Raw genomic sequence first — 26,862 nt, 5'->3', positions numbered from 1 at the left:
TTTTGCAATACCTTTTTAGTTTATTTCAGTTAGAAATGCTTTTGGTTGCCAATAACAGAAATCCTAATTGCCAGGGTATAAATGAATAAGGGATTAATATTCTCACACAATGTGACTTCAGAGGTAGCCTGTCCTGTCACTGGTTCAGCTGCTCTATGATGTCAGAGCCAATGTCCCATGTGGTTGTCAATCAGTGGCTACTGCCCCACCATGGACACCATAAAAGATGAGGAAAAGGGGCAGGAGAAGGACAGATAGCGCCACCTGCAGGTGCCCCCTTCCACGAGAAAAATAAAAGCTTCCACAGACGCCCACCGCAAACCTCCGGTGACCAGACATGTCACATGGCCACTCTTAGCTGCACAGGAGGCTGACAAAGCAAAGCTGGCTTTTTTTGGTAAGCATGAGAAAATGGTGAAATACCAAGATAATTATGCATTTCTCAAAAATGTCCAGCCACTGTTATGATGAGTGATCAGAGCCCTCAACACGAAACTGATCATGCCCTCAATTTATTTACTTATGTTCTGTTGATACATGAGTTATTTCTGCAACCCAAGAGGAAGTGTGAGCTCCTCAAAGTGTCATGGAAAGAGTCACACCCCTTTCTAGCAGGCCACAGTCCTGCTGTCTCCTCTTTCATAAAAAGCATCACTGTATCTGCTTGAAGGTATTGATTTTAATTAATCACAACATACAGCCCCCTCCATCAACAGAACGGTACAGGGGGAAGAACAGAAGCTGTAAATCACTGTTATTTCTTCTCTTCAGAGAACTTTCCATTAACTTGAATTCAGTGGTTCTATCGTGCTCAGATTCAACTAATGTGTTCATAATTACACTAATAGCTACTCTTGACTGAACGCTATTATATCCCGGTGCGTAATCATACAGTACCCCATAGAATCCTGTGATGTTTTTACTATTGTACTGGTTTTTACTGTTATTCACATTTTAAAGAGGGGAAGACTGAGACTTGAGAATGTAAATAACCTTTCAATGTCCCCAACACCATTCATACTAGAGCCAATATTTGAATTCAGGACTGACTCTTGAAACAATTTTTTTTCTTTTTTCTTTTTTTTGCGGTACGCGGGCCTCTCACTGTTGTGGCGTCTCCCGTTGCGGAGCACAGGCTCTGGACGTGCAGGCTCAGCGGCCACGGCTCACATGCCTAGCCGCTCCGCGGCATGTGGTATTTTCCCGGACCGGGGCACGAACCCGTGTCCCCTGCATCGGCAGGCGGACTCTCAACCACTGCGCCACCAGGAAAGCCCGAAACAATTTTATTTGAGCTCATAATAATCATGTTGCTTGTCTAGGTACCATTTTACATAGATTATCTCTAACTTTCATAATGACCTTTGTATTATCTCCTTTTCTCAGAATTTATGCCTGAAAGTCAGAGAAAGTAAATGATTTGCCTGAGATCACTTGCGGGTCGGGGGGGTGGCAGAGCTGGAATCCCCACCAAGATGTGTCTGGTCCCCAGGCCAGACTACTAACTTCCAATGCAACCTATAGCTTCCTGCAGCATCATCAGGGCATAACGCAACAAAGCAGCACCACGTGAATCATGGAAGCCACTTCTTATATGACAAAGGGAGTAGTGGGTAGCCACAAGGAGGATGAGCTCCAGAACCAGGCTACTGGAGTTCAAATCTGTCTTCCAAACTCAGTGTGTGATTTATGGCATCCTACTTAAATTCATAAAACCTCAGCTTCCAAATCTATCAAATGGAGACTACAAGAACATGAGCATACTGAGAGCAGTACAAGAGATTACTTATGGAAAAGAGCTGGTAGTACCTAGAACAAAGAAAAAAGGAGCTATATCATCATGAATAAGTTACTTAACCTCTCTAAGCCTCAGTTTCCCCTTCTGCAAAATGGGGTTAATAATACAACCTACATGTTATGAGAATATAATGAGTCAATATGCATCAAGGGCTTATAACTGTCCTGGGCAGGTATCATGAGCTCAATCAATGTTAGCTGTCATCATCATCATCATCATGATCTCTATATGAGCAGTAACATCTAATTTCAAAGACCAGCTGAAAATAGAGCATCAGGGAAAAAAAAATCTCATTGTTTTTGCATAGAATGAGACTGTTAGTAACACAATGGAGACATTTAGAGGAACTAGAAAGCACGAAGCAATGCGCTCCAATGCCAGAAACTTGTTTTTCAGGAAGCTTTTCAAGCTGAAGCAGAGGGCACGGCCAAGCCTGGCTAATTAGCTGCACTGCCTTATGCCATGGGGCCCAAGACATCATGCCCGGCTGTTGTGTTGGGGGCTGGAGCCTGCAGAGTCAGCTGTAATTGACACCCAGGCACAGGGGGAGTAGGGAAGGTTAAGGGAGGGTGGGGGGCACACTTGGAGGAGTCAGGAAAGAAAAATACAAGGCAGTGCTAAGCACCTTGCAAGAAACTCTCAGCCACATTAGCGGGGAAAGTTTGTTTTCCTTTTTGTTTTTTTCTGGGGAGGCTAGAAAATGCACCTTCTCTCTCTCATTCTCTCTCTGTCTCTCTCTCTCTCGCTTTCTCCCTCTCTGTCTCTGTCTCTCTCTCTGTCTCTCTGTCTCTCTGTCTCTCTGTCTCTCTCTCTCTCTCTCTCTCTCTCTCGGTGTTCTCAGGCCAGATGGGGAAGCATGTTTTCCAGGTACTGCAAACAAGCCTCTGGTCCCTTTGATTCATCCTGTCTATGGGAAAAGAAGACTTTTTTTTCAAAGATGCACCCTTTTTCAGCATTTCACTATCCCATTTCCATTTATTTCAAGCACTATTCACCCAGAGCCTGCTAATGTGCCTGGCATTGTGCTAGCATGAGAGCTGAAGAGATCATGAGTCAGGCCCTGCCATGGGGAGGCTCAGGGTCCAGCAGGAATCAGTCTGTCCTGAGTCAGGAACTGCAGACGGATATCCAGCCAATAGCCATGGAGGTCTAAAAGATGCCTGCCTTGGGAAACTGGATTCGGAAGATAAAATTAGCTTCATTTACTCTTGGAAAGGGTTGAGCTTGTTGGAGGTAGCACGAAGGGGAAGCTGAGCGGGTGTGCTCCACACACACATGCAAATCCCTGCTCTCAGGGAAGCTAAGAGGATTTCCTTCCTCAGAGCACCCCAGTTTCTGTCTCTGAAATGATAATTACAATGCTTATCTCATAGAACTGTTGAGGTAACTCATGTGGAACTCCTAGGAAAAGTAAGCACGTAGTCAATGCTAATTTTACTATTAATCGTTAGCTACTCACTCAGGAAGTTCCTAAATATCCATGAAGTACACAGTATCAGATCATGAGGACTATAAGACACTTTCAGCCAGTGAGCACGTGAGCAGTGCTACTTCCAAGCTTACGGGCCAAGGAAGGACATCTGTGCACATTCCGACCATGTGGTCAGTTTTGTCATCTAGAAAGTGGGAAATGCACACCTGATCAGTTTTCTCCTCAGTATCATTCACAATTCGGGCCCTGATAAAATAATACCCCCCGCCCCCAAAGAAATCTGTACTGAAGCTGAGTCTACAGGCGTGGGCAGTGACTGCCCCTCTCAACTGCTCTTTTGAATAGTTACTTCTGTACAACGGGCCATGGCTGGGTCTGTAGGATTCCACACTCACTGCATTGGATTGGACCAGGGCAAGTTGCCCCAGCAAACTTGCCCCATCTAGGGGCTGGCTAGTATATCAGCTCAATCAAGATGTCCTATGGCATGACCCCTGGCAGCCCGCAGTCAGTTACTAGAAAGTGGTGTAGGAAGAAGTTGCAATTAGAGAGAAGCACAGAGATGGAAAATTTAAGCCCCAAGGAGGGCCGGGATTGGGGTGAGGCGAGAGAGGTACTCTCTCATGGCATGAAACTTAAGGAGCACCAAAAAATCTCAGTAATCAGCATGCATGATATTTGAATGCTATTTTTATTTAAAAAATGAATTAATGCAAGAATCTACGATGATCAATATAAAAATTTTAAAGTCATGATGCAACTCTACACTAGTATGACTCACCTCCCTTGCCCTCTGCTAATTCAACTCTGTCAGATGCTGTCAATTAAATATTTGATACTTTATGTATCAGACTTTGACATTAATCTTGATGATTTGCATGAAAATAGGATTCATCTTGGTTACTGAGTCTCCTGGTGCCCTCTTAAATCGTTTCACTAGGGTAAATGCCTCCCTCTCTTCACCTTAGTCCTACTGCAGGGACCAACAAAGCTAGCACTGGATCCCGGGCAGAATGAAACCCCTCCCAGCCCTCTCTGAGCCCAGAGAAGTTGCCAAGATGGTTTTCTGTTCTCCTTCTCCTCCACATTTTCTTACATGATGGGGGCAAAACGAAAACGTGTGAGCAGGTCTGGCTGCACCCTTCCTGCCAGAATGAAGGGCAAAAAGAGAACAAGATTCTTTTGGGATGATGCTTTAAAAAAACGATAGCGTGGGCTTCCCTGGTGGCTCAGTGGTTGGGAGTCCGCCTGCCGATGCAGGGGACACGGGTTCGTGCCCCGGTCCGGGAAGATCCCACATGCCACGGAGCGGCTGGGCCCGTGAGCCGTGGCCGCTGAGCCTGCGCGTCTGGAGCCTGTGCTCCGCAACGGGAGAGGCCACAACAGTGAGAGGCCCATGTGCCGCAAAAAAAAAAGGAAAAGAAAAGAAAAAAAAAACCGATAGCGTGAGGATGGAGGACAAGCCACATTTCTCAGGTAGCTGTGTTGGGAGAGTAGGGCCTTTGGGGAGCGTTGACTATGAGGGTGGCGTGGAGATAGGAGCCAAGGGAGTGACTAGAAAGCCTTGATGAGGAAGGGAGCTTTTCCGAGGTGTGTGGAGGGGAAGCCTCTAGAGAGTTTCCGAGTTGGGATGTAGAGAAGGAATGTAAAGGGGATTTCAACAGGTGTTGCCCACCCCCTGCCCCACCTTGATGATCTTCCAGAAATGCAAACAAAGGATGTGATTTATATCACCAGAAACTGGACTATTATTTCTTGAAGTGGCATCAAACCAAAAGTGGAACACATGGGTCCCTGCATTCACACAGGTTATAACCGTCCCTCATTAATAAGTGCAGCTAGGATCCCTGAAACCTACAAGTGACGGCCACACATAACTCAACACGCTTGATTCAAAAATCCCAGATGGGTTTATTTTTCAGACTACGGCCCAGCTCTAAAAAAAAAGTTTCTTTGATAACTGTCAGAAACAATAAAAAGTCCTCACCATGTACAATATCTATCTCACTATCTCCTCAGGAAGAAAGAAATAAACAGACCCTCCAAATAGAAGCTGAAAAAAAAAAAATCATCATTAAGCTTCTGCTAGAAACGGGAGTATTTCAGTAAAAGAAAATTCCTGGTTGTGTCCAGAACAGTCTATTACTCGCACATTATACTGTTGGTATTACTGGGTGAAACATTTCCTGACTGATTGATGTGTTATTATCTCCTATAGTTGAATTATCTCTGAACGCCAACCATGATAATAAGAGTTGCTTTTGTCTGACAACAAAGCTGAGCTTTATTCTGTCTGCCTGGCACATAAGGGGATGCATCAGCTTGATTTCAAGTACTTCCTGTTAATCATTCATCCTATTAACGGGAAGGCACCTCTGATGTCCCATCCCACCCCCCTCAACACACACACACACACACACACACACACACACACACACACACTTGAAGCCGACAGTCTGATCTCTAACTTCATTAGGAAACAGAAGCATTCAAACAGGAATTTCTTCACCCACCTGTCACCAAATCTACCAGCCTCCCCGTGAATCTGCTCCCTGGTTCCCCACCTATTCTTGTGGCTGAAGCATCCCTGACCCTATTCCTATCAGTCCCTCCACTTAGACTCTTGTGTCCAAGAGCCAAATTTGGCTCTTGGATTTGAAGCCAAATCGGCCTCTGAACCCTGACACTGAATTAATTCTCAGCCCTGGCACTGAATTAATTCTCGGAGACAGAGTTTTGGGTGAAGTAGAAAAGAACAGTTTCATTGCTTTGCCAGGCAAAGGGGGCCACAGAGGGCTAATGCTCTCAAAATTGAGTGTCCTGACCTGGAGGGGCTAGTGAGGAGTTCTATAGTAATGGTTCAAAGAGGAGGGCGTGATCAGCTTGTGGACTTTCTTCTGATTGGTGGGTGGTGAGCTAAGTGGGAGTCAGCATCCTCAACCTTCTGGTTCCAACCGGTCTGGGGCCTAGTGCTTGCGGGCAGGATACCATCGTTGGTCATTAACTTCTTCCACCTAGAGTGGGGTTCGGTATCTGCAGAACAGCTTGAGGATACTGTTGTGTGTATCCCTTGAAGGGCAACCAGGACCTTGCCCCAAGGCTGCACTATTGTTTCTCTTGATGGTTGTTTCTCCCTTGTCTCACGTCCCCTCCCTTCCCTAATTAACAACTGCTTGAATCTGCCCTGTTGGAACTCCGGGAAGGTCATGGAGGCTGAATGAATCCTATTTCCTGTAATCAAAGAAATGGGGCACACAGACAGCCTTTTGTGCCCAGGTGCCCCTCAGGGTCCTGCACTTCATCAGTCTCAAGGGATCTGCTCTTGCAATTTTCTGCTTGTTCTCCTGCATCCTCATTCTCTCCCCTTCTCCTGGATCATTCCAGGCGAAAGAAAAGTATGCTGTGATGTACGTGTACACCCATGTCTCATAGCAGCGCTATTCACAATAGCCAAGAGGTGGAAGCAACCCCAGTGTCCATCAACAGACAAATGGATAAAGTTGTGGTATATACATACAATGGAACATTATTTAGCCTTCAAGAGGAAGGAAATCTTGACACATGCTACAGAATGGATGAACCCTGAGGATATTATGCTGAGTGAATTAAACCAGCCCCCAAAAGACAAATACTATATGACTCCACTAATATAAGTTATCTAAAATAGTCAAGTTCATAGAAACAGAAAGTAAAATGGTGGTTGCCAGGGGCTGGGGGGACAGGGAAATGGGGAGTTAGTGTTTAATGAGGACAGTTTCAGATTTAAAAGATGAAAATGTTCTGGAGATCTGTTTCACAGCAACGTGAGTATATTCAACATAGCGAACAATTCTAAACCATAAACTTAAAAATAGTTAAGATGGCAAATTTTATATTATGTTTTTTTAACACAATAAAAAAAAATGCTGTAATATCTCCCTTCTAAAAAAAAAAAAAAGGTCCCTGACCTCCTGCTCCCGTTCTCTCTACATCACTTCACAGCCACACTCTTGCGCCAGCCCTGTCTACAGCAGGGACCACGTGTTCACCTCACCTTCTTGTCTCACCCCAAACCAGTCCTGTTACACTACCACCACCACCCCCGCCCGCCAAGAGCTGTGCCTGTAAGTTATCTGTGAATCACTGCACGTGACTGGACATGTGAGTTAGATACTTCTTTGCTCACATCACCCAAGTCCCAACCACATCGCCTTTCTCCAAGACCACAGCAATGGTCCTCTAATCAGTCTCTGTCTTCACTCTCTACCTGGTACTCCATCCACATCACCACGAAACAGCTGGTGATGTTTTAATAAACTGGAAATTGGAAAGTCATTTTGTTGTTCAAAACCCTCTAGTGGTTTACACACACACACACACACACACACATACACACACACACACACACACTTTCTCACGTTCCCTATCACGACCTAAAAGGCTCTGAGTAACCACAACCACTGCTACCCACTCCAAGCCCATCTTGTACCCCTTTATGACTCCCCTTTACTCTCCAACAAGCAAACCCCTTCCCTACTCTAGAGTGTGAGAACGTGTTCCTTCTACCTGGACCGCTGCTCTCCTGATGCTTCTCAGGAGGAGTTTATGGGGCCAATCTTGTCATTTCTATGTGTCATGACTGGAACTACAGTGACTGTCTTGAAACTGAGAAGGGACAAGCCTAGGAGCCACACCACTGTGCTCATAAAATGAAAATTTCTAGACAGAAATGGTCTCGTGACTCTTTGAGACGTTGAGTCTCTGAACCTACCCTGTCTTATTCCAGAAAGATTCTTGTTATCTAAAATAACAAATGCCCTCATTGGGTTCCACCCATTACCTTGAGAAATCTATTCCAGGCCACTGAAAACATCTCGAGAGACACACCACTGCAAACCAAACTGATTATCCTAGGGCCTCACACATGGCTGATTCTCAAAATTAGGGCCCATACCAGGGTGCGGCACAAAACTGCAGGGGAACCAGAAAACTCAGTCATCAAGATACAGCACGTTTAATGCAATAGTCTACAAAATCAAAATAAACGTAAAAAATGCACAGTGGACAAAATACCAACATTTTAAATAAAGGCAGGATCTAACCCTGTACTTGCAGGGCCCTGTCTCACATGCCTCACCCTAGGCCCTGCTCTAAATATTTGTTGGATAACTGCCCAAGCATTTTAACCCAAGATCTCTAAGTTCCACACAAGAACTTCACTGTCATCCTCACTTGACAGGGGAGGGCTCTTGGGACTCAGAGAGGTTAAGCAACTTATTGGGGGGTCACACAGCTGAGAGTGGTCTGAATGACTGAAAGCAGGGCTCTTCACCAATGTGTTAGAAGGTCTTTGTGAGACGTGGCCTTGGTACCTCTCAGGTGGGGACTGTACGAAGTGGGGGAAGAGAAAGGCAGGAGCTGCCAACATCCAGGCTTTGCTCTGCTGTCTTCTGTCTTGCAAAGCACACTTCCTGGGCACCCACTAATCTGGCCTTTGAGGGACTGGACCTTTCCTCTAATGAGCTTATTATATGAGTGCTTATTATGCAAATGGGGCCAAGAGTCACAAATGGCCTCCAGCAGCCAGAAAACCTTCAGGTTTTGCTAAAAAGGCACCTGGATTAACACGTTTCAGGGTAATGAAGGTATCACCCAGTTTGCAAGGTAATAGGCAGTGAGGAGGGAGTCAGGATACGGACTAGACCGCAGGCAGCTTTCTGTGGGTTTCTTCCAGTCCTCAGGGACGTGGCACATTATGTAAATGCAAACCGATCCCGACAGGGTGGGAGGAATCCATCACTCACACCCTCACATCCTTCTGAGACTGCTTCTGCCAGACTTGCTCTGCAAATGCCCCAGACTGCTCCATGAAAACGCTCCTGGAGGACTTTAGCCAAAGGCAGGGAGAAGTCTTGAGTTCTCAGTTAGGACAGAGGGGTAGCCAGAGGTCCTCCTGGCTTCCAGCTGCATGAGCTGGCAGCAGACAAAAAAATGTAAAATGCCTGATGAAGGGGGAACCCATAAAAAGAAAGATAAGAAATGAAAGGTCTCATCATTTGTATCGCTGGTAATTCCACCAGGCGGCTTTGCAGAGATCCTCCCTCGGAGTGACAGTCTGCCTGGGGGCTTTGCTGAGTTAAAGGCATCCTGGAGAAAGAAGAGGCTGTCAGTCACTGGGAAGTGAAAGAGGGGCCAAAGCTGAGGTTCCGAGCCCACGGCCGAGTGGCGCTGTCCCCGTGTGTGGGGTGTGCAGGGTGGCAAGTGCAGAGGAAGGGATCTGTCCCAGTGGCTCTTTCACGGGTCCCAGGGTCGCTCCCCACGCGCCCCCCAGCCCTGGGAGCCCGCACTGCTTTCCTCGGAGAGCAGACGCTGTGCTCTCACGCTGTCATCAGCAGAACTGCCAGCCTCTCTCCCAGAGCACGTTCGTCCTTCTGGCACCCACCAGGGCAGCTGAATACTTGGTGGGAGGAAGCGGCACTGTGACAAGGGGCGCCTTTTTTCAGACTGACAACCCAATTCCTCAGGAAGTACGCCTGGCTGTTTCGAACCCCTCTCTCCTTAAATTCTGAGTTTCACCGTTTGGTCACCTGCTGCCGCCCACACACTCCCCAGGGACCCACAACTCCACGGGCAGATGGGCACAGACTCTTTCAGAAGGCCTGTTTTGACCAAGATCTACCGGGTCGTACGTCTTGGACCCTGCCCTGAAAAGAGTGACAGGATTCCTGAGCAAATACTTCCCTGTTCATCAGCAATCCGCGCTGAGCAGGGACAGGAGAGGGCAAATGGGGCAACGACTGAAATGCAAAGCCCTGTGAGGACACGTAGGTGGCCAGGTCTCTCAACTGTATGTGTTTCTAGTTTCCTTCCTAATAGTTCTCACCCTTCTCCACTGCTACCATCCCAGCTCAAACTTCACTTCTTGTTGTAACCCCTACCTGGACTTCCCGTGGTCTCTTCACACCCTCTAATCTGTTCCCGTGTTCTTGGAAAATGATATCCCAACCCATTGCTGATAGATGATAGATAGATAGATAGATAGATAGATAGATTTACAGACAAATGATGGATGGGATGGACAGACAGATATGATAGAGAAAAATAGGTAGATAGGGAGACAGAGAGAGAGAGAGAGAGAGGATGGATGGATGGATCGATGTAGATATATAGAAATATATATTTATATATAGATAGATATAATAGAGGTAGGTAGGTAAGTAGATAAATAGATACATAGACAGATGATGGATGGATAGACATATATATATGATGCAGAAAAATAGGTAGATAGATAGGGAGACAGAGAGAGAGGATAGGTGGATGGATAGATAGATAGACATGATAGAGATAGATAGGTAGATAGAGAGAAAGAGAGATGATAGATTTAATGGATGAATGGATAAATAGACATATGATAGAGACAGGTAGGTAGACAGATAGATGGATGGATAGATGGATGATGGATAAATACGTGATAGACGGGTGGATTTAGAGATAGATAGATGATACCTTTGCTAGACGAACAGACAGCTAGATTGATAAATACACAGGCTGACTTACGGTGACTCCTCAATGCACTTAGGCTTAGGATCAAAATGTTTTACTTTGCTCCCTCCTGCGCGGTCTGGACCCTAACAGCATCAGCGTCACCTCCACCTCGCCTCTTGCTCTGGGACCCCAGGTTTTCCAGAACCACTGGCCTTACCACTGGTCTCATTTTTAACTAACATTTCTCTTTCATTCTTCCTGAAAACAAAGCCACTGCACACTCTGACCCATCTCCCTGAATCCCGCCCCCAGCCTCACTCTCAGCAGCCTAACAAGCCCCGCTGGGCCCCAGCTCCTCTGAACGCCTGCTCACAGGGCCATCGCCTCTCCTCCCACTGCTGCTGTGACGATCTGTTTAGTGTTTGTCTTTCTGACTAGCCCATGTGATCTCTGAGAGCTAGAAGAGGCTCTGCAGGGCTCACGACTATATCATCAGAGCCCAGAGCAGCGCCTGGTGATTTTGATGCTCCTTAGATACGTCGACCCTGGGCTTGGCACGGTGCGAGGGGCTAGGAAGACAGACTAGAAGGTGACCACTCACAGAGGCAGGGTTTTCTCTAATAATAGTATCAATGTGTGCTTCCTTGCATAAGCCCGCACGCAGTCAGTCATTGAGAATTGGGTAACAGAGTAAAAAGTGCTACTCCAAAAGCCCAAGTCCTTATCGCCAGAGGAAACATACATCTCAGATTTTCTATGATACTCCCTATTTTAAGCATTTATTCCCCATTCGGAGGCCCTATGCATAGCAAGTAAGAACCCGACACAGGAGCCCCTCTGCCTGGTGTTAATCTCAATCCCGCTGCCATCTCCCTTACTTCCTTGGGCACACACTGTCTGCTCATCTAAACAATGGGGTCATCATTAACACCTATTTCAGTGCAGACTCTGTGAGTGGCTAAAAAACACAGGATGTTTAAGAGAGGGCTTGTTGTGTTAAAAGCACCCCAGGACACCCAAACATTAGTATTATCAGCCCCATGTGGTGCCAATCACACCTGCCTTTTTAATTCAGAATATGGTCACTCCATAAAAAAGAATGAAACAATTGCAGCAACATGGATGGACCTGGAGATTATCATACTGAGTGAAGTAAATCAGACAGAGAAAGACAAATATCATAAGATAGCACTTATATGTGGAATCTAAAAAATAATACAAATGAACTTATTTACAAAACAGAAACAGACCCACAGACATAGAAAACAAACTTATGGTTACCAAAGGGGAAAGGGGGGAGGAATAAATTAGGAGTATGGTATTAACAGATGCACACTGCTATACATAAAACAGATAAACAACAAAGATTTACTACATAGTATAGGGGACTACATTCAATATCTTATAATAACCTATAATGGGAAAGAATCAGAAAATCAGAAAATGCATAAGTGAATCACTTTGTTGAACTCCTGAAACGAACACGATATTGTAAATCAACGACACTTCAATTAAAAAAAAAAAAAGAATGATACGGTCAGTCTATTCGTATTTCTGAAAATCACCATGAAAACTGAATTAATCTCTGATTGTTCATTCTAGCCCGGAATTCTCCGTTTTTTTAATACCTCAATAAGTAAAAAGCAGTGACAGCCTGTTGTTAAATTTTTAAATTAATTGGCTGCGTTGGGTCTTCGTTGCTGCGTGTGGGCTTTCTCTAGTTGCATGAGCAGGGGCTACTTTGTTGCAGTGCACAGGCTTCCCATTGCGGTGGCTTCTCTTGTTGCGAGCATGGGCTCTAAGATGCGTGGGCTTCAGTAGTTGTGGCACGTGGGCTCAGTAGTTGTGGCTCACAAGCTCTAGAGCTCAGGCTCAGTAGTTGTGGCGCACGGGCTTAGTTGCTCCACGGCATGTGGGATCTTCCCGGACCAGGGCTCGAAACCGTGTCCCCTGCATTGGTAGGCAGATTCTTAACCACTGCGCCACCAGGGAAGTCCTGTGACTTCCTTTTAATTAGCAATTTACCCATCTCCAAAGTCCCCACAGGAGCAACCCTATAGTACAACCGCCCTTGGCCAAGACCCAAGGATCCAGAACCTGGATAAACCCACCTCATGCCCCAGGGAGGGGGCCGTACAATGCTCTGACCCCACATTCCAGGGAACGAGGAAATCTAGAGATAATAGTGACACTCCATCATTTCAACTCTCGTTTATTAAGCACCTAATATATGCCACACACTGCACTAAGTGCTTTGCATTTGTCATTGAGGGGGCTATGTTCTAGTTTGGTGAGAATAGGACTGAGTTGACGCCCTGCATTCAATTTGTGCTTTTCCTGGAATTTCTTTTCTGTTCTTTCCGGAGGGGAAGGGCCGAAAAAGGACCATTCCAGGGCGCGGCGCTGGGCTTGCCACATTTGGGAGCGCCGCCTGAAGTTGGGCGCACAGCCTCCCGACGCCCTGCCGTTGGGCTGGTGGAGGCCGCAGCACTGCTAGGGTTGTATCAGTCCTCCTGTTTGCACTATTTCTTTTTGCGACCATGGCCCCGCCTTAAGTATTTCTAATTAAGAAACAAAACCTCAGGAAACCGAAACTTAACCAGCCGCTCTCGCTTCTGTAATTACGCCTGCTGACCCCCCCCAACCGTCCAACCAATCAGACGGCGACTAGTGTCTCTGTTTAAAAGTCAACCAATCGGCGACTAGTGTCTCTGTTTAAAAGTCAACCAATCGGCGACTAGTGTCTTTGTTTAAAAGTCAACCAATCGGCGACTAGTGTCTCTGTTTAAAAGTCAACCAATCGGCGACTATGTTTGTACCGGTCTATAAAAGAGCTGTACTAAACTCCGCCAGGACCTCTTAGCGTCACCGGCAATGAGTGCGCGGAGGTCCAGGTTCGAACCTGCAATAAATGACCCTTGCCGTTTGGCTTTGACTCTCGACTCTGGTGGTCTTGTGGAGGGGCCTCGCGACCTTGGGCATTTCATTTGGGGGCTCGTCCGGGATGCCCCCAAGCCCACCAGACATCAGGTCAACGGGTCATCGCTGACAACCGATCGGTAAGTAAGCCGGCTCAGGGTACCTTCTGTTTTGGGGACTAGGACAGTCCTGGCGGACGCGCTATAGGACACCTAGTCGGGTGTGGTTGGAGACGTCCACCACAACCCATCTGGGGCTGACAGCCCATCTGAAGCGCGCACGCGATAACCTCCCCTTCCTCCTTTTACAGACTCCGCTATTGGGACTGCTCTTAATTACTTTTGTTTTCAGAGTAACCTTTTCTAATCAATCTCTTCCAGGACCTAGACATGGGCCAAGCACAGAGTACCCCCCTCTCCCTCCTTCTCGCTAATTTCGGGGATGTAAAGTCCCGAGGACACAACTTCAGTCTGGATATCCGGAGAAGAAAACTAATTACCTTCTGCCGCTCTGAATGGCCAACTTTCGGGGTTGGCTGGCCCACCGAGGGTACCTTTTGTCTTCCTATAATTCTAAAAGTTAAATCTAGAGTTTTCTTGCCAGGAAAAGAAGGCCATCCGGACCAGATCCCCTACATCCTGGTATGGCAGGACCTGGTAGAAAACCCTCCTCCCTGGATGACCCCCTTTTTGTCATCAGGGTCATATAAGATCCTTGCGGCCCGACCAACTAAACCTCCCAAGCCTCAGACCCGAACTGCACCCATACTCTCTGACAGCCAAGACCTCCTTCTCCTAGACCCCCCCCATATCAATCTCCTCCTGTGGCCCCACACAACCAGTCCCCCTTCCTGCTCCTGGCTCTGCTCCTCTCCCCTTGGTAGAACGTCCTGCGGCCCCTCCCGGAGGGCCACCCAGGCCAGAACCGGAGGACCGAGAGGCAGAGGCACTACCGGTCCCCCTGCCCAATGAAAATAATTCCCAGGGGCCGGCTGGGCGCACTCGCGGACGCACTCAGCGCGACCCAGGGTTCCGCCATCCTGATTCCACCATAGCCCTACCCCTGCGAGAAATAGGCCCTCCCGATGAGACAGGGAACCCCCGACTCCAGTATTGGCCATTCTCTACCAGTGACCTATATAATTGGAAAACCCAGAATGCCCGTTTTTCTGATAATCCTAAAGACTTGATAGCTCTTCTAGATAGCGTTATGTTCACTCATCAGCCCACCTGGGATGACTGCCAACAGCTCCTCCGGATCCTATTCACTACCGAAGAACGGGAGCGAATCCAGCTGGAGGCGAGAAAACTGGTTCCTGGAGATAATGGTCAACCCACCGCTAACCCTGACCTCATCAATGCAGCTTTTCCCTTAACTCGCCCCCCGCAGGATGAATGGGACTATAACACCGGAGAAGGTAGGGGACGACTGCTCATTTATCGCCAGACTCTAATGGCGGGTCTCCGGGCTGCCGCGCGCAAGCCCACTAATTTGGCCAAGGTATATTCAATTGTACAAGGTAAAACAGAAAGTCCCTCCTCTTATTTAGAAAGATTAATGGAAGCCTTTAGGCAGTATACCCCTATGGATCCAGAGGCCCCCGAAAATCAGGCCGCCATTGTAATGTCCTTCGTTAACCAGGCAGCCCCTGATATTAAAAAGAAACTCCAGAAGTTAGACGATCTGGAGGGCAAACAGATACAGGACTTACTCCGTATCGCCCAGCGCGTCTTTAATAACCGGGACGCCCCAGAGGATAAACAACTTAAAGCCACTGAGAAAATGACTAAAGTCTTGGCGGCCATTGTTCAGAAAGATCAATAGGGCCCCCTAGCCACTCGACCTCCCAGGCGACCATTGGACAGAGATCAATGTGCCTATTGCAAGGAAAAGGGCCACTGGGCTCGGGAATGCCCCAAGAAAAGGCAGCCGCGCCCCAACCAGGGGCAATGGCAACCGAACGCCACCCCAGTCCTGTTTACACATGATACAAAGTAGGGGGGACGGGGTTCGGACCCCCTCCCCGAACCCAGGGTAACCCTACGAGTGGAGGGGAAACCAGTCCAATTCCTGGTGGATACAGGGGCACAGCATTCGGTCTTGGTTAAGCCCCACGGGAAAATTTCTAACAAATCCTCCTGGGTCCAGGGAGCTACGGGAGTCAAACGTTACCTTTGGACCACTCAGAGAACTGTGGACTTGGGCACGGGAAGGGTAACCCATACCTTTCTGGTCATTCCCGATAGCCCTTGCCCCTTACTGGGGAGAGACTTACTCACTAAAATGGGAGCACAAATTCATTTTCGGCCAGAGGGGCCAATCGTAACAGACCCTCACGACCAACCCATATCTGTGCTCACCCTAAACTTGGAAGATGAGTACCGACTTCACCAGGAACCACCCTCCCAAAATCAAGATATAGAGTCATGGCTTCAGCAGTTCCCCGAAGCATGGGCAGAAACAGGGGGGGTGGGACTAGCCAAACACCGCCCAGCCCTATTCATAGAGATCAAACCGGGGGCAGATCCTGCACGTGTCCGACAGTATCCCATGCCCCTAGAGGCCAAGACTGGTATCACTCCTCATATTCGCCGGCTTCTTGACCTGGGGATACTGCGTCCCTGCCAGTCGGCCTGGAATACACCCCTGCTGCCAGTCCGCAAACCTAACAGTAAAGACTACCGCCCAGTGCAGGACCTGAGGGAAGTCAACAGACGGGTCATAGACATCCATCCTACTGTGCCCAATCCATATACTCTTTTGAGCGCCCTTAGTCCAGAAAAACAATGGTATACTGTGCTGGACCTCAAAGATGCCTTTTTTAGTTTACCCTTGGCGCCCAAAAGTCAAGAACTCTTTGCCTTCGAAGGTCAGATCCCGAGAGAGGTATAAACGGACAACTCACCTGGACCAGACTTCCCCAAGGATTCAAAAACTCGCCTACCTTGTTTGATGAGGCCCTACACGAGGATCTCAGTGAGTACCGGAGACAAAACCCCAATGTAACCCTCCTGCAGTATGTTGATGATCTCTTAATAGCTGCTGAGACCGCTGAAGCCTGCCTGCAGGGAACCAGAAACCTCCTACGGACTCTCGGCACCCTGGGATACCGAGCCTCTGCCAAGAAAGCACAGATCTGCAGGCCTGAGGTAACTTACCTGGGATACCTATTGAAAGGGGGGCAACGATGGCTCACAGATGCACGGAAGGAAACCGTCCTCCGCATCCCCAGACCCACCACGCCTCGACAGGTGAGGGAATTTTTGGGGTCGGCTGGGTTCTGCCGTTTATGGATACCCAAATTTGCTGAAATGGCCAAACCGCTATACCTAGCCACCAAAGAGCAGACGCCCTTTGAATGGACAGAAGAGGCTGAGCAGTCATTTCAGCAGATCAAAACTGCCTTGCTATCCGCACCCGCCCTGGGTCTCCCTGATGTCTCCAAGCCCTTCCACCTCTTTGTAGATGAAAGCAAAGGCATAGCTAAGGCCGTGTTGACCCAGCCCCTCGGTCCTTGGCCCAGGCCTGTTGCTTACCTATCAAAAAAATTGGACCCAGTGGCTGCCGGCTGGCCTCCTTGCCTCCGGATGATCGCCGCCACGGCCCTAATGGTAAAGGATGCTGACAAACTAACTATGGGGCAGGAGTTACATGTCACCACCCCCCACGCCATCGACGGGGTTCTCAAACAGCCTCCTGACCGATGGATGAGCAATGCTCGATTGGTCCACTACCAGGGTCTACTGTTAAATCCCCTCAGAATCAGCTACACTCCGCCGCGGGCATTAAACCCTGCCTCCCTATTACCTGACCCAGATTTGGACTCCCCACTCCATGACTGTGCAGAGGTACTGGCCCAGATCCATGGGGTTCGGGAAGACCTACGTGACCAGCCCCTACCGGATGCACAAGTCACATGGTTCACTGACGGCAGCAGCTTTGCCCAGCAAGGTCAGAGGTATGCGGGGGCAGCAGTAACATCAGAAACTGAGGTGATATGGGCAAAGACTCTCCCCCCAGGGACCTCAGCCCAAAAAGCTGAATTAATTGCCCTGACCCAAGCTCTCAAGATGAGCAAAGGCCAAAAAGCTACCATATACACAGACAGCCGGTATGCTTTCGCTACCGCACATATACATGGGGCAATATACCGAGAGCGGGGACTACTCACAGCAGAGGGCAAAGACATCAAGAACAAAGAGGAAATCCTGGCCTTGCTAGCGGCCATATGGGAACCCAAAAAGCTAGCCATTGTACACTGCCCGGGGCATCAAAAACCCATGAATCCAGTCACCCGAGGCAACAATTTGGCAGACCAGACGGCTCGAAAGGCGGCACACACTCCAGTACCATTACTTCCCCTGCAACTGCCGGATCCAGGCCCCCGGGAACTACCGCCCCAACCCGACTACTCGGAGGATGACATCAGATGGATGAGCAAGCTTCCTCTAACCCAGGTTAGAGACGGATGGTGGCGGGACGCTAAGAACAATATCCTCCTTCCTGAGAGACTAGGAACCCTGGTCCTTGAACGGATCCACCGTAGCACTCACTTGGGCGCCCGACGGCTACAGGATCTCATCAGGCAGACTGGACTTAAAATTAAAAATGTCTCCGAGAAGACTGAACGACTGGTTGCTGACTGTGCAGTCTGCCAACTCCATAATGCCAGCACCCGCCCGCCAACCACTGGCATCCGGGAGAGAGGAAACCAGCCTGGAGCCTACTGGGAAGTGGACTTCACGGAGGTAAAGCCTGGCAAATATGGGTATAAATATTTACTGGTGTTTATAGATACCTTTTCAGGTTGGACTGAGGCATTCCCAACCAAGAATGAGACTGCACAAATAGTAGCTAAGAAGCTACTAGAAGAGATCCTGCCCAGGTATGGCTTTCCAGTTATGATAGGGTCCGACAACGGGCCAGCCTTCGTTTCTAAGGTAAGTCAGGATCTGGCTTCCATACTTGGGGCTAATTGGAAATTACATTGTGCATACCGCCCCCAGAGTTCAGGACAGGTAGAAAGGATGAATAGAACTCTAAAAGAGACCTTGACTAAATTGACCATGGAGACTGGCGCTAACTGGGTAGTCCTACTCCCCTACGCTCTGTTTAGGGTGCGAAATTCCCCCTATAAGCTAGGATTTACTCCCTACGAAATAATGCATGGTAGGCCTCCTCCTATCATCCCTAATCTAAAGACTAACCTTATCCAATTGGACCCAGAAAATAATCTCCTGTCTTCCCTCCAAGCCTTACAGCGGATACACGAGACAATCTGGCCCAAACTAAAAGAGCTATATGCAACAGGACCCCCACCTACTCCACACCAGCTCCGGCCAGGTGACTGGGTCCTTGTCAAACGCCATCGACAAGAGACCCTAGAACCCAGGTGGAAAGGACCTTACCAGATCATCCTGACAACGCCGACAGCCATCAAGGTGGACAGCATAGCTGCCTGGATCCATTACACACACGTCAAGCCGGTGGACCCATTTTCTGACCTCATCAAGTCCACTAAAGCTGACGTCACCTGGACTGTTGACCGGAGTAAGAACAATCCCCTCAAACTGACTTTGCGCCGTACCCTCCCCCATGATGACCAAGGTACTGCTGATAGCCCTAATGATAGTCCTAACCCTCAACCCTCGGGCCACGAGGGGAGGATTCGGCCCTCCCCCCAATAAGAATACTTTAATACAACTACTATATGGTGCACCGTGCGAGTGCAGGGGAGGTACTATGGAGACTCCTGTTGTTCCCCGAGGGTATACTCATATGCAGGACTGCGGGGGCATAACTGCGTATCTTGTTCAGGAATATAGGGTTACCGGGGCCTCTCAAAACTGGCTATGCTACCATAAGCCTAAGCCACTCCCCCCTCGAGCCACTTGCCCCTGTTCTACCTTCCAGGAATCAATGCATAGCATGTGCTATACCTCTTACCAGCAATGTATAGGGGCCAATAACAAGACTTATTTCACAGCCATACTACAGAATAATAAAAGCCCCACCATTAGTGAGGGTAATAAACACCTTCAGGCTGGATGCACTGGCACCCCCGGGACCCCGGGATGCTGGAATACCAGGGCCCCCACACATATGTCAGACGGTGGGGGGCCCCAGGACGCAGTGCGCCAGATAGAAACCCGAAGGCAAATAGAAGAGGCCTATCGGCATCTGTACCCACAGCTCAGCTACCACCCCCTAATTCTCCCTAAGGTCGATCCCTCTGAATTGGACTCCCAGACCATGTCCATACTAGAAGCTACTTTTGCGCTTTTGAATACCACCAACCCCAACTTAGCACAGGATTGCTGGCTCTGCCTTCCTCAAGGACCGCCCCGCCCTATAGCCATCCCCACCTTCGCCAATTTAAATATCAGCGAACGATGTAACCCTACTTCACTCCCCGAGCCGTTCCCCATACAATTTTCAAAATTTTCAACCACCTTTAATACCTCATGCTTTGTCAAGAACGATTCCCTCTCTAACGCCAGTATTGACTTGGGAATCCTTTCATCCACTGGATGTAGTCAATATATCCCCGTAAACTCCTCCCTCTTTAGTCCTAATACCACTGTCTTTGTCTGTGGAAGTAACCTAGCATACACCTATTTACCCCCGAATTGGACAGGGGTCTGCACCCTGGCCACCCTCCTCCCCAATGTAGACCTGATCTCGGGAGACACCCCATTGCCCATTCCCAGCTTTGACCTCTGGGCAGGGAGAACCAAACGAGCCATTACAGTCCTGCCCCTCCTGGTAGGATTAGGAATTACAGGAGCTGTGGCCACAGGGAGTACAGGTCTTGGGGTCTCCCTTCACTCCTATAGTCAGCTGTCTAGGCAATTAATAGAAGATGTAGAAACTCTCTCTGGGACCATTCAGGACTTACAGGACCAATTAGATTCGCTGGCCGAGGTGGTCCTACAGAATAGGAGGGGCTTAGACTTGCTGACAGCTGAACAGGGTGGGATATGCCTCGCCCTAAAAGAAAAATGTTGTTTCTATGCAAATAAATCAGGCATTGTAAGAAACAAGATCCACCAGCTCCAGGAAGACCTAGCTCGCCGCCGGCAAGAATTAGCGGATAATCCCCTTTGGTCAGGATTTCATGGGATGCTCCCCTTCCTCCTCCCCATCCTGGGCCCTCTACTATGCCTCCTTCTCCTCCTCACTATAGGCCCCTGTATACTCAGTAAAGTCATGAATTTTGTTCGCGAAAGAATACAGTCCAGCTAATGATATTAAGAACACAATATCAGCCCTGCGAGGCCTCAGAAATTGAAGAAACGGAGCCTTGAGGACCCAAGATTGGCTCCTCTGGTTCATGAGAAAGGGGGGAATGAGGGGGCTATGTTCTAGTTTGGTGAGAATAGGACCGAGTTGACGCCCTGCATTCAATTTGTGCTTTTCCTGGAATTTCTTTTCTGTTCTTTCCGGAGGGGAAGGGCCGAAAAAGGACCATTCCAGGGCGCGGCGCTGGGCTTGCCACATTTGGGAGCGCCGCCTGAAGTTGGGCGCACAGCCTCCCGACGCCCTGCCGTTGGGCTGGTGGAGGCCGCAGCACTGCTAGGGTTGTATCAGTCCTCCTGTTTGCACTATTTCTTTTTGCGACCATGGCCCCGCCTTAGGAAACCGAAACTTAACCAGCCGCTCTGGCTTCTGTAATTACGCCTGCTGACCCCCCCCCCAACCGTCCAACCAATCAGACGGCGACTAGTGTCTCTGTTTAAAAGTCAACCAATCGGCGACTAGTGTCTCTGTTTAAAAGTCAACCAATCGGCGACTAGTGTCTCTGTTTAAAAGTCAACCAATCGGCGACTAGTGTCTCTGTTTAAAAGTCAACCAATCGGCGACTATGTTTGTACCGGTCTATAAAAGAGCTGTACTAAACTCCGCCAGGACCTCTTAGCGTCACCGGCAATGAGTGCGCGGAGGTCCAGGTTCGAACCTGCAATAAATGACCCTTGCCGTTTGGCTTTGACTCTCGACTCTGGTGGTCTTGTGGAGGGGCCTCGCGACCTTGGGCATTTCATCATGTCCTGTAATCCCGAGAGGTAGGTATCAGCCTGGCTTAACTTTTCAGAGGGGAAAATAAGCTTCGAGAGGTTAGATAGTAAGTTGCCTGGCATCACCCGGCAAGGAGCTGGTGGGCAGGGATTTCAACCAGGCTCTTTCAAAGCCGCTCCTAGCTTTAAGGTTTCTAAACAGCCCTGCTGAGAGGTTCTTAAGCTCTGCTCAACAGGAATTTTGTCAACCAAAACGTAAGCTTTAAGTTCCCATTGAGCCATTTGCTCCTTCACCAGAGGATCCTCTAACATGTACCCAGTTATGGACCAGTGGTTCAGAGGAACACGAGATAACTTATGTTACCGCCACCTGCTTGGTCCAAGTCCAGCTGAAAGCAAAGCTTTGTGATTCCTTGTGAGGTTTTTTAAAATTCTGAAAATAGTGCTGGGATCTCGTTCCTGCAAAGTGGAGAGCCTCAGTCATAAAAAATAAACAGTCATTGTGGAAAGACGCTGGGATGTGCTCGCTTTATGGCCACACCGTTGCTGATTTTGATGCTACCTCTTGACACAATTATACAGTAAGTGACTTTAAAAAAAAATGTAGGTGGGGCGTGCTAGGCTAGGGACCAGTCACAGGCCAGAGCCCAAGCTTGTCCTGCAGCCAGGGGGGGGTCTTGACCCACGCGGTGAAGGAGAGTAGAGAACCATGCCTGGATCAATTACTCAGGGCATTTCACACAATGATTGTGTTTCAAATCCAGGTTTTATAGAGCTGAAGTCCTGGCTGGGAGTCAATATTGCTTTATTCTCCAGATTTGCACATTGCTGAGGGGTCTAGACAAAATCTCCCCCCCAGCATCCCAAGCTTTATTTTGAGGTGTTGCCTGAATTACTTTCATGATGCTTTTTGAGCTCTGAATTTCTGAAATTAGGAGGCCAAGGCCACAGACATAGGGGCTACATTAACCAGGGCTCTATTATGGGGGTGGGGGGTGAATTCGTATTCAAGTTATATCAGAGAAAAACTTACTCAGGTTGTAGTGAGTTGAATTGTGTCCCCCCCACCCCCCCAAAGATATGTCCAGGTCCTCACTCCTGCATCGTGGATGTGGCTTTTCTAGAAATAGAGTCTTAGAGATTGTAATTAAGTCAAGGATCTCTAGATGAGATCATCCTATATTTAGGGTAAGCCCTAAATCCAATGAGTTTTTTTACAAGAAAGTGATACCGAGCAAGACCTTGTGGGGCACCTGGACACAAAAGCCTTTCTGTGTCCCCCGTTTCTTAATTACAGGAAATACACTTCATTCAGCCTCCCTGATGTTCCCAGAGTTACAAGGGGCAGGTTCAAACATTTGCTAATCAGGGAAGGGAGGGGATGAGGAGATAAGGGAGGAGCAGTCGAGAAACAATAGTGCAGCCTTGGGGCAGAGTCCTGGGTCCCCCTCAGGGGACACACATAATATCCTTGAGCTGTTTTGCAGGTACTGAAACCCCCACCAGGTGGGAGAAGTTAACTATATGCTGCCCACAAGCACATGGACCCCAGACCTATTGGAACCAGAAGGTTGATGATGCTGACTCCATTTACCTCACCACCAACCAATCAGAAGAAAGTCCACGAGCTGATCACGCCCTCCTCTTTGAACCATTACTATAAAACTCCGCACTAGCCCCTCCAGGTTGGGAGACACAATTCTGAGGGCATTAGCCCACTGTGGCCCTTTTGCCTGGCAAAGCAATAAAGCTATTCTTTTCTACTTCACACAAAACTCTGTCTCTGAGAATTAATTCTGTGTCGGGCTACAGAGGCTGGATTCAGCTTAAAAGGAGGGGGCGATTTGACACACATACACACAAAAAGAAGGCATTAAAAAAATGGAAGCAGAGATTGGAGTTATTCTGTTACAAGCCAAGGGATATCTGGAACCACCAGAAGCTGGAAGAGGCAAGGAAGGATCCTCCCCTAGAGGCTGCCGAGGAAGCACGGCCCCTGCAGAGACAGCTTGATTTCAGATTTCTGGCCTTCAAACAGTGAAATACTAAATTTGCGTTGCTCTCCGTCACCAAGTTTGAGGAAATTTGCTATAGCGGCCCTAGGCGACTCATACAGAGTTTACAAATGCTTTGGAACGAACCAAGGCTCCACTGTTCTGTGGTGGGCATCCTCTGCATTACTCAGCTCTACTGTACCTTTGGTTTCTGGCAGGTTCTCCCCAGGTGGTGAGAAAACAGCCTGCCAGCTGAGGGCCCCGGGCATGCAATCTTCCTGGCCTGGCTGGGGTCCTGCATCCGGGCTCGAACCAATCCCTGCAGTGGGGGAGGAGGGTGTGCTGATCGAGAGGTCCAGCCTGGGTTCTGCACCCGCAGGGCAGGGGGAGCGTAATATTGTGATTTATAATAACTATATCGTTATATTTGGTCTTTGTCCCTGGTTTGGGCACAGAGCTTCTAAAACCTCTGGAATTTCCAAAGAGAGCGATCAAGATGTCTTTTGTTATGTTAATGAGGTGACTTTGGGACCTCACTTAAGGATGTGGGCTGGTGGCCAGGAGGACCAACAACCACGTGGTTAGAGGGTTGGAACTTTCAGTCCCATCCCCCTGACCTCCTGGGAGTGGGGAGGAGCTGGATATTGAGTTCAATCACCAACGGCCAAGGATTTAATTAATCATGCCTATGTAAAGAAGCCTCAGTAAAAACCCAAAAGCACAGGGTTTGAAGAGCTTCCAGGTTGGTGAGCAGGTAGAGATCTGGTGAAAGTGAGGTGGATGGAGACAGCTTGGAAGCCCTGCATCCCCTTCCCATGTACCTTGCCCTATGCATCTCTTCCATCTGGCTGTTTCTGAGTTGCATCCTTTTATAATAAACCAGTGATCTAGTAAGTAAAATGTTTCTCTGAGTTCTATGAGCTGCTCTAGCAAATTAAACAAACCCAAGGAGGGGGTAGTTGGAACCTCCCATCCACAGCCAGTGGGTCAGATGCACAGGTGACAACCTGGACTTGGGATTGTGGGGCGGGGAGAGTCTTGTGGGACTGAGCCCTTATCCTACGGAATCCGATGCTACCATTGGGTCAGAATGGAGTTGAATTGTGGGACAATCAGAGGTGTCAGAAAAAAAAAAACATACTTGGTACTGGTGTCATTTTAGGGGAGAAGGAGAGAGAAGGAAGGAGGTCAGAGTGGTGAGAAGGCAGGAAGGGAGGAAGGAAGGGGCCTCTCCTGAAGGCAAGAGTCCTAAGTTTGGATGGAGCTGAGAAGGGCCCAGAGGAAGGAAAGGAGGAAGAAGGTGGCATCTGAGGAGTCGCTGAAGCCCTGGGTCCAATGCTTATGGAATTAGTGAGAGAGAAAGAAGCCACTCCCTAGAGATCAGCCTAGAAATGGGATTTTATTCGGACTTTCTGTGTTCATCCCTGCCGTGATAAGTTTCAGAAATAATTCTTAGAAACCCGAAACGCGCCTTTCTGAAAATCCATTCAAATATGACAGTTATCAGATGTATTGAAAACAATAGTTTTTGAGAGATGAAAAAACAGAGAAAGTTTAATATATCCCCATTCCTTCCCTTCCTCATAAACACAGCTTCACAGAATCTGCCCGTCCCCCGAGCTCACCAAGCAGAGGTCCTTTTAAAGTACAATGTGAAACACAGTGACTATTTCACAGACGAAGAGGCACGTGCTTCCCCATCCACGGGTTTCTGAAAAGGTGGATTTTAATTTCCGAAAAGACAGAACCGAGAGAAAAAGAAAACGCCTATCTCCATGCACTTAAGAACTATAATATTACTTAGATGGGGACGTTTTATTCTGAAAAAAATGACTGTCATTTGTGATTAATATTCTCCTTATAATTAATTCAAAATCTTATTAAAATCAAACTTTTATAACTTTACATATAACCAGGCTGCCTATGTCAGGATGTAGGATAAGCCTTGTCATTAATTTTACCTGTATCATTTCTCTCGTTCTCCAAAAAGGCAATAAAAGATACCTCCTTGAGAGTCAGTAATGCCAGGCCACCCTCATCTCCATAATGACACAATTTCCAATTCACGCCTCATTTTCATTAATGTTTCTGGCCATAAATTTTTAAGCATATGATAAAAAATTTCTGAAGCAGCATAAAACTAACATGAAGAGGGAGTTCATTAGCATGTGACCCTAATTAGAAATTCCATATTAACTTCCCATTTCTACTTGTGCATATCCACTAACGTCACACCTCTATTATGGACGTGCACTCACATTGTTGGGAGGAAATATTCCTTGGCTTTATTTTTTAAAACAGTCCATGTGTTTCCTCTGTTACTGAATAAGCCAACAGACAGTTGTATCACAGAACGCCTTTCATGTCGCAAATTATCCGGAAGAATTGTGAGAAGGTCCTTACCCAATGTTTTATTAATGAAAAAAAGCATTTTTTTCATTAATAAAAAAAAGATCATAAAATCATAAAAGGTGGGGGGAGGGAATGTGCTGACTCTGTCTCTTTTCTAATGTTGGGTGATAAAAATGCTACTTCAGGATTCAGAAGGTTAAGTTCTAATGTGTATTTTGAATAGAGGGTGTTGGAATAATTGCCTCATAAAGCAAAGCATTGCCCGCCTGCTAATGGCTGCATAGTGCAGGGCTCAGCAAAGACGGCCAAGCTTACTGGAAAAAATGCTGTGCCTCAACTTTTGTAGCCCTCCCATATTAAGTTAACTTTCCCCTCCCCTTGCTTTTCAGAAAAGGTACAAAATCCCATCACCCATTTTTGCAGCTCAGATGAGCGGCTGCCTTTAACATCGTTGAGAGCTAGTCTCCAAAGATGCCCCTGCCATGGACTGTGTCTCCATCTACCTTCACCCCTGCTTTGTCCCCCTCCCATACCGTGTAACCAATAGTATGTGCTGGAAGTGACGCTATGTGACTTCTGAGTCTAGGTCGTAAGCAAGAAGCCTTGCAGCTTCCCCTTGAGTCTCTTGGAATGTGCACTCTGGAGAAAGCCAGGCACAATTTAAGGGATCCAACTAATCTGAGATGGCCATGCTATGAGGAAGCCCAAGCTATCTACATGGAGATGCTAAGAAAAGAGATGCCTGGCCATCATGAGCTGTTCCGGCGAACCCAGTCCAGATGCCAGACAAGTGAGAAAAGAAGCCCCCTTGGACGTCTAGCTCATTCAAGCCCTCCAGTGACTCCAGCCTGAGCTGCTCTCCCATTGCAACGACGTGGAGACTCC

General features: G+C 48.0%; 1 protein-coding gene across 1 annotated transcript; it reads left to right on the top strand.

The window, feature by feature from the left end:
- Positions 1–14,005: 14,005 nt before the first annotated feature.
- Positions 14,006–20,160, top strand: LOC132506258 (uncharacterized). The gene is made up of 3 exons (XM_060124798.1): positions 14,006–14,165; positions 14,500–15,033; positions 18,870–20,160. The coding sequence occupies exons 1-3, from the start codon at positions 14,006–14,008 to the stop codon at positions 19,301–19,303; spliced, it is 1,128 nt and encodes a 375-aa protein (XP_059980781.1). The 3' UTR covers positions 19,304–20,160.
- Positions 20,161–26,862: the final 6,702 nt, after the last annotated feature.

The sequence above is a fragment of the Lagenorhynchus albirostris genome, chromosome 15 (assembly GCF_949774975.1).
Source record: "Lagenorhynchus albirostris chromosome 15, mLagAlb1.1, whole genome shotgun sequence".
NCBI lineage: Eukaryota > Metazoa > Chordata > Mammalia > Artiodactyla > Delphinidae > Lagenorhynchus > Lagenorhynchus albirostris.
This window is presented reverse-complemented; position numbering and strand designations above follow the sequence as displayed.